This window comes from Chelon labrosus (genome assembly GCF_963514085.1).
Source record: "Chelon labrosus genome assembly, chromosome: 11".
NCBI lineage: Eukaryota > Metazoa > Chordata > Actinopteri > Mugiliformes > Mugilidae > Chelon > Chelon labrosus.
Window position 1 is genome coordinate 29888128 of NC_140344.1, and position 14827 is coordinate 29902954.

Genomic DNA, 14827 nt, shown 5'->3' on the forward strand with positions numbered 1-14827 from the left:
ATTTATTTCTTAAATCTTTGAGTCCAGTGTTGTTGTGTAAAACGTTGGTGAGTATAAACTCATTCTTTAAAAACCTTCTTCAGAAGCTGCTGCAGGTTCAACTGAACACTTTCAGTCCTGCTAGCGTAGCAACATTTAGGCTACAAACGTGTCCCATACTGCAACACGCTCAGTGGAAACTCTGCATTCAAACAGGAAATAATAAAACAAATATCTCTTTATCAAATGATTTTCTAAAGAACGTTCTTCTCTTACATGTTGGTGTGAACATGTCCCGTATCTCTGAGCTCAGACGCTCGACGGTCGTCTATTAATGATGAACAACATCATGCACGACATTCCTGGTGCATTGAAACGATCAAACCTGGAGAAGAAGCTCCAGTGAAACGTAGGCGGCTCATAAACGTAGCTGGTGAACAGGTTCTGTCCTATAAAATGAAGGTGAAGAGCGTTTCAGAACATGAAGCCTGGAGCTGAGAGCTTGGCCTCCGCAGAGTTAGATAACAGCAGCTCTACAGTCTCTCTGCTTCACCGCCCTGAAACACCAACAGGAAACGCCTGGCACAAGAGACGGCAGCGGTGTTCAGCTGTCAATAAACTAAGAAATAAATGTTAAAGACAGAAAATAAATCTGGTTTCACCTCTGATGCTGCTGGAGCCTCAAGCTCCCAGGCCTCTGGTAGAGGACCTGAGCCTGGAGGAGACAGAGACGCTTAAAAGATCAAACGTCCTCCAGAGGTTTCTACACTTCTTCATTAAAATGACTCAAAACATCCTGAAATTAGATAAAGAGAACTCAGCCAATAGATGACTAAAATGAGCCAATATTACATATCAGAGAGTTCATATCTATGTCCATGTTTTCAGAAGTGTCTCCATCAGTGTAATGAGACTGAGCTGTGGTTCAGTTCAGTTTAGTTTAATGGTCTCTGTAACAGGCTGATAAATGTCTTTTATGTCGTATTTGCAGAATGAAAGTTGTGATGGTTGCAGTCAACAATGAAATACATTAAAGATCATTTACTGGCTGTTAGAGAGAAGACAGCTACACAGGTAAGTGATAGTAGATGAGCATTAGAGGTTTGAACAAAAATAGAAAATGCAGCAGCGTCAGTAGAGCCGTGTGGACCGGAGGAAAGTCCAGCTGGTCCTGATCCAGAAACCAGACTCATCTGGACTTGTTGTGTTTGTAGAAGACATTCAGCTCTAAATGTCTGGTGGGGGGGTTGGGGGTTTATCACATGACTAGAGTCTGGTAATGACCTGATATGTTGTTATCTGAAGCTAGCACGCTAGGCTAAGTGCTATCTGAGATGCTAGGAGCCTGGTATTGTGATGGTTTCTTGTCCCACCCCTTTTATTGAGGACACATCTGGAGTGTCCTACTAAGCAAGTGTCTCACCTGTGTGGACCTGGTACAGCCAGGTATCCCAGAATGCATTTCAGTTCCAGAATGACTGTCCTGCGACTTCAGGACCAGACTCATGGAGTCCAGATTGTGTTGTTCTGCCACTGAGCAGAGACCTGTAACTGAGCTCCTACAGATTCACTCATTATTTATTAAAACGAGTCTAAGAGACTGTGAACCAGGGAACTTCCAGATGAATTTAAATAAAAAGGATGTTTTATTTGTCCTAAAGCTGACAGCAGGCCCCAGCGTCCTCTGGCTGCACCTCTCTTTTAATTGGCTGTCAAAAATAACCGGGCCCCGGCTCAGAGCAGGAGCCCGGGGGACGAACCGCCACGTGCTGCTGGTGAAGAACTGTGCGTGGGTCTCTGAGCGGCCTGCGACCTCTGCTGCTCTGCAGTACGCTGTGAGTCGGTGTGGGCTGCCTCAACATCTTTATGTAAACGCTGGGACGTGGGAGGAGGCACATGGTGGAGAGAAATGTGATCTGAGCCAGAGGAAGAGACCCGACGCTGGAGGAGGAGAAGGAGAAGAAGAAGAAGAAGCTGCAGCTGGAGAGAATGAGTTCATTTCCTCCTCTCCCCCAGGTGCAGCGGCTCTGAAGGACCAGCAGGGGGCAAAAGAGCTCACCTCTCCCTCCACAGCCAATCAGAGGCCACAGAGCCGGGACATGGGCGGGGCAAAGGAAAAGAGAGGGAGAGCCACAGAGCCGAGATAAAAAGTAAAGAGAGAAGAAGAGAGCTGCAGAGACTCGGCTCAGAGGACAGGAAGAGAAAGTGAAGCAGCAACAGGTCGACGGAGAGGAAGAGGAGGAGGAGACGAAGAGCCGAGAGCTGATCCGTCCAACTTCCTGGAAATGGAGCAGTGTTCAGAGAGCATGGAGAGGACCGGGGCTTCAGGCTGGGAGGGCTAGGACCAGGAAGGAAGTCAGGAAGCCCCCACCTCCTGCTCTGTGACTCAGAGAGGAGACGCTCAGAGAGGAGGCGCTCAGAGAGGAGACGCTCAGAGAGGAGGCGCTCAGAGAGGAGTTGCTCTGGTTTGTTCTTCCTGGAGTGAAGCGAGGTGAAGCTCCACTTCCTGAGTGTGACGGAGGAAAGTTGAGCAGCTGTCAGCATGGCTGTCTGCTCGGCTCTGACCTCAGACCAGCTGTAGAGACACCGGCGGCCATGGAGCAGCAGGAGGAGGAGCAGCCGGCCCAGCACAGCACCTCCTCCCTGCAGGACGGAGGAGAGGAGCCCTCCACCTCCACCTCCACCTCGTCCTCCTCGGCCTCCGAGCCTCCTGCCGTGACCCCGGCGCCCCGGGGCCAGCACAACAGCAGGACCTTCACCGGCCTGAGGATCTTCGGCAGGAGGTCAGTGTCTCCTTCAGTTGCTCCTCCAAACATCCAGCTCACCTCCACCTGACACCTCCACCTCCACCACCAGCTTCTCTCTGTCTGTAGGAAGACGAGAAAACTTCACTGACACACAAACATCCACCAGATAAATGAACAAATGACGTGAAACAACCCAGAGTGTCTCAGACAGGACAGGGCAGCTCATCCATTCATTCATTCATTCATTCATTCATTTAGAATATTAATCTGTCTGCTGCCAGAGTCCCTTCATGTTTTTTCCGTTTTAACTGATGGTTTGTTGTCAGACTGCCTCATGTTCATTAATCGATCAGAGATCAGCCGTCCGTCAGTGAACCGGTTCGACCGGCTGCTTAAAATGAATCTGGAAAATGTTTGAGTCGCTCTGATGATTAGAATCACGACGTCTCGGCCGAAGCCTTCAACAAACCAGGCATCTAAACTATCCAGAGGCTGAAAACGAAACAAAACCTGTCAGCTGCTGATCCTACTATACCAAAGTCCATTCATATTTTTGCTGTTTTTATTCAAGCACATAGCGCAATGATTAACTTAGAGCAGTAGAATAAGAGAGACCTAAAGGATCTGAGTTATCTCACTCTGTTTTCTATAATGTTTCAGTGAATCTAGAATCAGCTCTCCACCAGACTCCCTTCATATTTCTGCAGTTTTTGATGAACTCTGCTGCTCTTAACACCTCTGCACAGGAAGTGAAGCTTCGTACGGCAGCTGAGAGTAAAAACAGAATGAATGTGTGTATCTGCTTCATATTTGAGTCGTTGCTGTGGTTTGAAGCTGGTGGAGCTCGTACCGACGTTCTCGGGTTGAACGGATTCAGACGTCAGGATCAGAGATGAAACAGAGTCAGTAACTGAACCTGTTTGATGAGGTTTCCTTTGGTTGGACCATGTTTTATAGACACAGTGAGCACAGACTCAGTTTAAACCTTTACAGTTACACAGCAAAAAAATATGATATTATAACGAGGGACCGGTTAGAGGAGGACTCAGAGCTCAGGTGCTGGATAGAAAGTCTTTAGTTCCAAAAGGTACGCAAATACAAAGTCCAAAATGGTAACGAGGGAAAAGTTCAAGCACACGAGGAAAATACTCAAACAGACCTGGCACCAACTGGCAACGGAGGAAGGAAATGCTGAGACTAAATACAGAGGGAATAACGAGACACAGGTGAGACACATCAGGGCGGAGCAACCAATCAGAGGCAGCGACTGGACAGACGCCTGAAATGATTGAGAGTTAGTGACTACAAAATAAAACAGGAAAAGAACAAACACAGAAATAATTAAATGTGACATGTGACAGAAATAGAAAGATATTGGTTTGTCCAAAATATTAAGAAATAACAAATAAATAAATAAATAGTTTAGTAAAGTTTTCTGTAGTTTGTTCAGTGTCAAAAAGAAAAAATCCAAAAGTGACCAAAAAACAAACTGGCAGGACAAAAACGGCTAAAATATGAATGGACCTCTGAACAGGCTCCAACAGCCTGAACTCAGATAAATCCACTTTACTTCAGATGTAAAGGAATGACGGCGCTCTCCTCTGAGATCTGGTCTCGAATCACTTTCAGATCCAGATCAACACTGTGATGACAACGTTCAGTTATTCATTCATTCATTCATTCATCTTCTACACCCGCTTATCCGTCCATCGCAGGGCTAACACAGACACAGACAACCGTTCACACTCACACTCACACCTACGAACATTCAATTATTTTAAATCCAAATTACGAGTTTAAACGTTTGTGTGACGTCTTTATTTTTTATTTTACAGCTAACATTTAATACTGGTCACAATTAAATGAATATTGACTTTTGACAGTAACAGTACATTTTAGTATCCTGGTACATGAGTCTCTCTGTTGGGAACTGATTCTGCTCCAGCAAAGATCTGCCGGGCCAATCAGATTGTGTGGGGGCGGGGCTTAATGGCTCTGATTGGTTGGAGGATCGTCCGATCTCGGGACAGGCTAACATGTTAGTCCTGTATCCACTTCCACTCTTTATCAGGTTACTGCTCGTCTGTGCTAAAGGCTACGTTAGCCGCTGCTAGCATAGCAAGGCTCAGGGGACCAGGTGCATTGTGGGTAATAAACTGTTTTTAGAGGAAGTATTTTGTGGTTCTGATGAAAGTCTTTGTTTCTGAGGCTCTAGAGACAAAACGATGAAGCTGTTGCTTTAAAGCGACTCACATCATCCAGACAGACTTCCTGCTTTGATCTGAGCAACTCGTCAGTGTGAGCGTTAGTCACAGACCGTCCCGACTCAGACCGTCTGATCTGTCCACCGTCCTGACGCCAACGATCTGATCAATAAAATAAAGACAGGAGACCTCCTGCTCCTCCTCCTCCTCCTCCTCATCCTCCTCCTCCTCCTCCTCATCCTCCTCCTCCTCCTCCTCATCCTCTGCTGTGAATAAAAAGGTAACAAGTGCAAGCTGAAGTTCAGTCAGGTGGTTGTTTTAATCTCCCTCCATCTCCCCTGGTCCTCTAATTATAGCTGTTATTAATGGATTGGCACAGCAATTAATTAAAAGCGGTCATTTTTAGGGCCTGATGGGAGCGTTTCACTCTGGAGGAGAGGATTTAATCTGTAGAGGAAGGAGCTCCTCATCCTCCTCCTCATCCTCCTACTCATCCTCCTACTCATCCTCCTCCTCTTCATCCTCCTCTTCATCCTCAGCCAAGGGCTTTGAAGGAGACCAGAGTTTATTTTTAATATCAGAGGACTTAGAGATAAACAGCGTCCAACGCCTCCAGGAGCGTTAACGTCTGAGAAGACTGAGACATCTGGACCATCAAGTGTTCAGCTCTAAATGATGGTGGAGAGTTCAGGCTTTTATCACCTGAAGGTCACATGACTAGAGTCTGGTAATGACCTGGACCTGGACCTGGAGGAACCTGTTCCTGTCTTCTCTGTGGACGTTGTTGTCCTCTCAAGAGTGTCTCCAGGTGGACAGATGGGTCCAGTTGTCTTTGTCTCAGCTCTGGTGAGCGTCTGTGAATCTAGTTTCCTGGGTGACGCGACTGGTTTCATGTTTAAATTCATTCTGAGAGGTTTCAGTCTAGAAACTATTTTAACTCCAATCTAACGTCCTCATTGGTTCAGAGGTTTGTGGTGTCTCCTCTACTTTCTCAGCTTTCATGTGTCTTTGCTTTTGTTCTTAAATCCAATCATCTTTCAGACCTGCTAACCCTAGCCTCTGAGCTAACTGTAGCTCCTCCTAGCCTCTGAGCTAATAGTAGCTCCTCCTAGCCTCTGAGCTAACGGTAGCTCCTCCTAGCCTCTGAGCTAACTGTAGCTCCTCCTAGCCTCTGAGCTAACGGTAGCTCCTCCTAGCCTCTGAGCTAACTGTAGCTCCTCCTAGCCTCTGAGCTAATAGTATCTCCTCCTAGCCTCTGAGCTAACTGTAGCTCCTCCTAGCCTCTGAGCTAACGGTATCTCCTCCTAGCCTCTGAGCTAACGGTAGCTCCTCCTAGCCTCTGAGCTAACAGTAGCTCCTCCTAGCCTCTGAGCTAATAGTAGCTCCTCCTAGCCTCTGAGCTAACAGTAGCTCCTCCTAGCCTCTGAGCTAATAGTATCTCCTCCTAGCCTCTGAGCTAACTGTAGCTCCTCCTAGCCTCTGAGCTTATAGTAGCTCCTCCTAGCCTCTGAGCTAATAGTAGCTCCTGCTAGCCTCTGAGCTAATAGTAGCTCCTGCTAGCCTCTGAGCGACCTTCTTTCATTTGTTGTGTCTGGACCAGTTGACCAGTGGTTCTCCTGGATCAGTTCGGTCAGACTCATGTTAGTTCAGGAGCCACATACAGACTGATTTGATGTCCAGTCAGAGTAACAGCGTAATAACGGATAAATAACGACGTCTTTTTTAGTGCAAAGAAGAACAAGTAGATTATTAGCTAATAGCAGCTCTTCTAGTACATCATTTAAATTAAAGGTTTACATTAGATGAACTGTTCTTTGACACCCCACTGAGAACAGCAGCTGATTGGACAGATTATTAATGTCTCCTTCAGGACGAGGCTGCTTCTCTCTCTGACCTGATTAGAGACCGAGCAGCGTCTCTGGAGTCTGTTCACGTCTCTGTGATGAGATCTGTGTGTGTGTGTGTGTGTGTGTGTGTGTGGGTGTGTGTGTGTGGGACTCTCCTTCGGTTTCAGTCTGACACACAAGCCCCGCCCCCAACCCTGTGACGCACACTTCAGGTGTGTCTCCTCTGAAAGATGGAAAACCTGCTGTGACCTCACAGATGGGGGCGGGGCCAGCAGTGTGTCTCAGGTAGAGCTCAGGTGTCACATCAGGAGTTTGACATGAGGTCAGCTGATGTCTTTGTTGTGATGACACACTGATGTGGGTCAGAGGCTGATGGACACTCTCACCTGGCCACTTCATTAGGTACACTGTTGGTTCATTGATGACAGTGTGTCCGTTCTAAAGGTTAGTTTCAGACCCGAAGCAGCAGAGGAGGTGATGGAGGAGGTGGTGGAGGAGGTGGAGGTGGAGGTGGTGGTGGAGGAGGTGGAGGGTCTGTTATATTTAGACTGAGCTGGTGTGTTTTCATGGTAACCTCATCTTCCTGCTCTGAACTAAAAGTGATCAGAGTTCACTGACTCGTCGTCCTCCAGCTTTGATTCAGACGAGAAGCTTCTTGTTCATTAACATCTTATTATTTTAGTTTCACTGAACGATCCTGACTCACTGCTTCCTCAGCACCCCGGCCACTTCATTAGGTACACTAGTTAGTTACTGCTAATAACAGAGAGAGAAGCTGATTCACTGTAGAACTATTGACTGACACCTGTTCCTAATATTCTGGCGTTGTGGGATAGGCTAAATAACAGAAACATTTTTTCTGTGTGTCACAGCTTTAGGGTAAAGGTCAGGGGTCAGGGGTCAGGGTCGTACTGGAGATAGTAAGCTAACGCACTGAGTTAATGGAAGGTCCTCACAAAGATAGAAACAGGAGTTTGTGTGTGATGCATTCAGGACCCAGGGATTTCACAGACCCATTTCCTGGACTATCTTTGTCACTCGCTGCCCTGTTTCTATAAATAGTCTGGTCCAGGAGGGGGGTGAGGCTCTGAGGGAGGAGGAGGAGGAGGAGGAGGACCAAGAGATGGAGGAAGAGCAAGAGGTGGGACAAGAGGAGGAGGAGGAGGTGGTGAAAGAAAGTGAGGGGGGGGGTTGGCCTATGAAGAAGAGGAGGAGGAGGATGATGATGGTGAAGAGCAGGAGGGTTGGCTAGAGGAGTGAAGGATGAATCTGAATCTGAAACCAGTAGATGGCAGCACAGTGACATTAAAGCTGTGGAGCTGAAGTTTAAGAAGAAGAACAAGAAGCAGCAGCTGATCACACTGGATGATCACTGGTTGATCACTGGATGATCACTGGTTGATCACTGGATGATCACTGGTTGATCACTGGTTGATCACTGGATGATCACTGGATGATCACTGGTTGATCACTGGATGATCACTGGATGATCACTGGTTGATCACTGGATGATCACTGGTTGATCACTGGATGATCACTGGATGATCACTGGTTGATCACTGGTTGATCACTGGATGATCACTGGATGATCACTGGATGATCACTGGTTGATCACTGGATGATCACTGGATGATCACTGGTTGATCAGTGGTTGACCACTGGTTGATCACTGGATGATCACTGGTTGATCACTGGATGATCACTGGTTGATCACTGGTTGATCACTGGATGATCACTGGTTGATCACTGGTTGATCACTGGATGATCACTGGTTGATCACTGGTTGATCACAGTTCATCACTGGTTGATCACTGGATGATCACTGGTTGATCACTGGATGATCGTTGGTTGTTGGTCGTTGGTTGGTTGTTGGTTGGTCGTTGGTTGGTTGTTGGTTGGTTGTTGGTCGTTGGTTGTTGGTTGGTTGTTGGTTGTTGGTTGGTTGTTGGTTGTTGGTTGGTTGTTGGTTGGTTGTTGGTGGTTGGTCGTTGGTTGGTTGTTGGTTGGTTGTTGGTTGTTGGTTGTTGGTTGGTTGTTGGTCGTTAGTTGTTGGTTGTTGGTTGGTTGTTGGTCGTTGGTTGTTGGTTGGTTGTTGGTTGTTGGTTGGTTGGTTGGTTGTTGGTGGTTGTTGGTTGGTTGTTGGTTGGTTGTTGGTTGTTGGTTGTTGGTTGGTTGTTGGTTGTTGGTTGTTGGTTGGTTGTTGGTTGTTTGTTGGCTGTTGGTGGTTGTTGGTTGGTTGTTGGTTGGCTGTTGGTTGTTGGTTGGTTGTTGGTTGGTTGGTTGTTGGTTGTTGGTTGTTGGTGGTTGTTGGTTGTTGGTTGTTGGTTGGTTGTTGGTTGGTCGTTGGTTGGTTGTTGGTTGGTTGTTGGTTGGCTGTTGGTTGGTTGTTGGTTGTTGGTTGGTTGTTGGTTGGTTGTTGGTTGGTCGTTGGTTGGTCGTTGGTTGGTCGTTGGTTGTTGGTTGGTTGTTGGTTGGTCGTTGGTTGCTCAGGTTTGTGTCTGAGCTGCTGGTTGCTGTCATGTGATGATGCGTTCACTGGTCCTCAGAGAGCCGAGCGCTGACTCTCTCCTGCTATAGGATCAGTTTCTCCTCGATCATTATTTAAAGGGAATCTAATCTGAGGAATAAAGAATGAAGAGATCACACACCCAGCTTCACCAGGACACTGCTGATGAAGCCATGAATTCATCCTTTCATCCGTTTGCCAGTCGATGCAGCACGGCTTCAGTCTGTTAATTATGGTGAGATCAATATTTAAATAAGACCGACCTCACTCTTTTTATTTAGATGCTCCAGGATGATTCAGATTCAGTGGTGACTTCCTGCAGGAATGGAGTCTGTTTGATTTTATATTTAGTTTAACTCTGTAAATAATAAGAGTATCTGTGAATGTGTGGGTATGTCAGGTTTGTGTTGATTGATTTTTATTTTTAAATTATATTTACAAGAAAACTATTAAAATTTTAAATGAAATGAAAAAGACAAACCGACAGGTAAAGAATGAAGAAGCAGCTTGATTCTGAAACATCTCAGACCAGAGTCTCAGACCAGAGTCTCAGACCAGACCGGTCCACAGGTTCATCCAGGGACCCGTCCATGCCGTTCTTCTTCTTCCTTCAGTCGTGTCCAGGTCAGGGAGCTGCTGTGTCCTGGTTTGACCACACGGTGGCGTAGTGTGTCTGGATGCTACGGTGGCTGAGAGGGTTCAACTCTCTGCTGCTCAATCAAACGTCCTCATCAGGTTAAAAAGTCAAACATGAGAGAAGCTTCAGAGTCAAGACGTTTGCTGTGATTTTATTTCTGGTTTTAACATCCTGATCTCATGTCTGTTGTCTATCAGACCCTTCAACGTCTGACACTGGTTTATTATCAGGAGCAGATCCTGTAGAAGCCTCAGACCTGAACCCTTCAGTTCAGTATGACGTCAGAAATAACCTCATGACAGTCAGATGACATCTAGTTATCTGTATTTCTCTCTGTAGAATGTGAGGCTCTTTATCATCTTTAAATAATCTGATATATAAACTAAACTCATTTAATAACATTTAAACCTTTATTCTGACTCATTCATTCATTTCCATTAATTATCATGAGAACCAGAGCTGCTTCATTTCACAGCTGTTTAAGGCCTGATAAACTAGAGGTGTGTCTGTCTGTCTCTGATCAAGCTCTGCTGCATTGTGGGAAATGTAGGCTTCAGTGTTTGCAGGTTTACTTTTCTAAGAACTGAAACAACAGCTGCAGTTCCTCTACCGTCCACTAGAGGCTCCACTGAGTCGGTCCCATAGAGCTCCATGATAAACCAGCTGACCAACATGTTCTCAGAGCTACATGCTACATGCTACATGCTGGTCATCAGAGTTTCCTCCAGAACTAAACCTTCTCTACGTCTGTTTGTCGTGGATGGAAACATCTGCTCAGAGTCAAATATTGGTTTCCTCCTCCACAAACCTGAAACTAAAACAGTCTTTTTAGTTATTTGGTGGTTTTACAGACGCACTACGACATCTTCATCAGTTTCTAGAAACAGTTTGGAACCAGTGGCTGGATTTAAACTGATATGATGTGAGATCAACACACTGAACTGAAAGCAGGAGGGAATCCTGTTTGTTCCAGTTTGTAAACAAAGTGACTCTTTAACTGGTTTCACTGCATCAAACCTTCAGAGGAAAAACCCGTCTGGCTTCATTCAGACCAGTCAGAGGCACAGAGTCACATGTTCGAAAGTTTCTTTCTATAAATCCTCCTTAGAGATGTTTCCTGGTCCGACCTGCAGCCGACAGGAGCCTGGCTCTGGTTGCCATGCCGCTCAGTCATAGAAACGACAGAAGCCAGCTCCAGAATTTGATTCTTTGACTAATTAGCTGCGTTATGAGCACACGGGTCCAGAGGAAGACAAACCTGGTGACTCAGAGACACACCAGACACAATGTTTGGACAAATTAACATGCAGCAGCGCTTCCTGTCATTTTATTATTTTTTTAAATTGGATCCATAATGCAGCAGGGGGGCCTTGAAGTGTTAATGAAGAGTATTCTGGGATGCTGGAGTGGACTGGCGGCTCCATTCATCTCCGGACAAGCTGCACTGAAGTGAGCGACTACAAAAGGACGACTACGTCCTCAGACTGAGCTGGTCCAGGATCAGCGCTGGACTGAGCTGGTCCAGGATCAGCGCTGAAGTCCAGGCTGCAGCCGAGAGACGCTGAGGACGAGCTGCACTCAGAACAGATTTAACCTGCAGAGTTATTTTAAATCAGAGGCTTAGTCTCTCTCTCTCTCTCTCTCTCTCTCTCTCTCTCTCTCTCTCTCTCTCTCTCTCTCCCTCTCTCTCTCTCCCTCTCTTCCTCCTCTCACTGTGTTTTTCCTCCTCATCGGTCCAGGACTGACCCAGCTCTCCTCCCAGCTCTCCTCTCAGGTTGTATGAATCTGATCCAGAGCTTTGTCTCTGTGATTCATGTGATTGTTGGTCTTGTAGTTGTTGTGAAGCTTTGTGTTCTACTGGACCACCTCGGCTCGGTTTGAGCGTCCCTCTTTAACGTCCCTCAGACCAGTCTCTGGTTCTTCTTTGGAAAGTTGAGGCAGGCTTTAGAACGTGGACCCAGATGTTACAGGTGTGGTTCAGGTGCTTTCTCTGGTTTCTCTGCTGCTGGTCGTTTGGTTTGTGAAGTGTGTGTCACTGATTTGTGGAGGAAGAAACAAATATTTGACTTTGAGCAGATGTTTCCATCCACTGCAAACAGACGTAGAGGAGTTTGGTTCAGTTTTAAATAAAAAGACCCGTGAAGAGAATCCTCTGAATAATTAAAGGTCTGGAGGAAACTCTGATGACCACCATGTTAGCATTTAGCATGTAGTGTCTGTGTTTACTCCTCCTGAACTCCAGGGGGCGCCGTACCAAACCTCAGAGGTGATTCTAATGCTGCTAACGTCTTTCTTTGCTAACTCAGCTCAAAGTTCACCTGTTTACCTGAATGATGTTTAAAGGCTTTAGGGGCGGGGCATGAGCAGAGCTGAGGCTAAAAACAGCTAGCTACCCACCTGTCAATCAAACAGACCACGCCCCTTAATTTTGCAAAACTGGAGCAGAGTCAGTTCCCATCAGAGAGACTCCAGACCAGAGAGGAGGAAGCTGTTGTTTTACATTTCGTCCTGACAGAATATTTTCTAGTTTTAAAGATGGCCGACGCATCACCACTTTAAACTGAATACGTTTAATTACTATATGTAATTACACTTAGTTACAGTCATTTAAGAAGCCAGCAGATGAATCTAAACGAGTCTGATGGTGTCACAGGTTAAACAGGTAAAAATGTTTGATTAAATGATTCAGATTCTCGTTGTAACAAACGTTCAGCTCAAACCGACTCAAAGGAAGATCTGATGTAAGACAAGAGACGACGTCACGTTAACAATCATTTTATTATTTAGACAGAGACACAGCCTGACTAATCAAACAGCAGCTCCTCTCAGATCAGGTGTTGGTGGAAAGGTTTCCTCCTCGGCCTCCTGCTGTTTGTCAAAGCTACAATAACTTCATAATGAGTGGGCGTGGCCTGAAGGCGGCGCTGATAGAGACAGATAACGAGGTGGGTTTATGGTCGTCTGCTGGGAAACACAGAGGAAACGGGAAGTTAGCTGGAAAAACTACCAGCAGCTATGTCAACAACAAAGTAGTTCATCAGCCAAGATAAAAGTGAGACGGAATCAAACATTTAAAATAAATGAACAATAAATGAATAAATATAAAATAAGAGTAAAGGCTTTAACTCAACAGTATTGTAAGTTCCAATTGTTTTTGAGTAAGTGAAGGCACCACGTCTGTATAATTGATGACTCTATTCATTCATTCATTGACCATGTCTCTGCTGGGCTCATGTTGCCTTCAGGTGACAGGTGAAGCCTCAGAGAGAAAGTGAGGCGGAGCTTCTATAAATAGAGAGGTTTCCCTAATCTGTCGCCGTGGCGATAATCAGCCGGCGTCACGTCCTGCAGCTAAGCCGGTGTCCCTGATCCCGACCAGAGATCAGGTCGACTGTTCACCTCAGAGATGACGACGGGTTGATTCTAACACCTGAGACAAACACAGATGGTCGTGGTTCTGACTCTCACCTGGTTCCTCCTCCTCCTCAGTTATCTCCTCCTCCTCCTCCTCCTCCTCCTCAGTTATCTCCTCCTCCTCCTCCTCCTCCTCCTCCTCAGAGTACAATGAGCCCCCGTCAGTGAAGGTCTCCCTCTGCACTTTCAGTACGTCACATGACACGCAGCAGCTCCTCTAATGGATCATAAACAATAATAACATTGATCACATTATATTCTTCTTCTTATTATTGTGTTAGATGCAGACACTAGACGGCTCCAGACTCATGTTGTTGTAAAACGTCTGAACACGTTACGTGGCGGTTTCCAGATGAAATAAGGATTTAAAGTGTAGCAGGGAGTTAACGGGCCCCTGAGGCCCCCAAGAGCGCTGAGACTGGGTCAGAGAGGTTGGATATTGTCTTTCATTTTATTCCCATGATGCATTGGGAGTCCATTCAGGGTCACTGTTTGTCTCTTATCATTGAATTCATTGGTGTGTCATCAGAAGCCTCAGTGGGACCTCAGTGGGGTCTCAGCAGGTCGGGGGCCTCAGCGGGGCCTCAGCGGTGTCTCAGCAGGTCGGGGGCCTCAGCGGGGCCTCAGCGGGGCCGGGGCCCGGTTGTCAGAGTGTTGTTTCATCTGTCGGTGGAGTGAAGCCGTCGTCACGGTCTAATTACTGGTGTAGTGTTTGTGGCAGCAGGTAGTCGAGGCTTTAATTACTGATGTCAGTGACGACAGCTTCCTGTTGTCGTGCTGCCCCCACCCCCCACACACACTTCCTGTGGTTGTTTCATAATTCATGCCCCCTCCTTGGTAACGGGAGCCGGTCTCAGTTCGGCCTGAACTTAGACCGTGAAACATGTAGATGGTCTGGTTCAGTCCTGGTGTGTTCAGGGGAATCAAGGAAACAACAGCTTCTCAAAGAGTCCAGCTCTTTATTTGTCTCAGTCTTAATGTCCAGGGACACAAACTCCTTGATGCACATCAGCAGCTGAAGTTAATTAAGATAAGCTACAACTATATTATAAACTATTTACAGTTGACGAGGTTCTACATTTAAAACGTTCAGGCTGAGTCTGTGAACTAAATCTAAATAAAACTGATCTCAGTTACTTCCTGGTCTGGAGTCTCTCTGTTGGGAACTGGTTCTGCTCCTGCAAAGATCTGCTGGACCAATCAGATCCTGGGGGCGGGTCTTAATGTGGTGATGGACAGAAGAGTAACAGAAGTCATAGACGGATTTATTCTCAGGATCAAGTCAACAGGTCTGCAGTGATAAAGGTCAGAGGGTCACATGTTTTCACTTCCTGGTTTCTGTGACGACGTGTGGACGTCCCGGTTTAACTTCTGCTCACATCTATGGTAGGACGTTCAGAGGGGGTGGTCCAGTAGTCATGTCGTTCTGGTGGGGGCCGTGATCAACTGGACTGTGCAAAGGTTTCAGACACAGAGTTTCAATTCTTCTCACT

General features: G+C 46.4%; 1 protein-coding gene across 3 annotated transcripts in view; it reads left to right on the forward strand.

The window, feature by feature from the left end:
• The first annotated feature begins 2046 nt into the window (after nt 1–2046).
• Nucleotides 2047–14827, forward strand: part of dgkzb (diacylglycerol kinase, zeta b) — a 29783-nt gene continuing 17002 nt past the window's right edge. The window contains exon 1 of one of the 3 annotated variants that reach the window (XM_084554615.1): nt 2047–2762. In XM_084554615.1, the coding sequence (XP_084410741.1) occupies nt 2575–2762 (188 nt within the window). In that variant the 5' untranslated portion in view covers nt 2047–2574. Of the gene's footprint in view, nt 2763–12975; nt 13524–14827 lie in introns of those variants that run through there. The other 2 variants (XM_084554611.1, XM_084554610.1) reach the window with 2 other exon arrangements.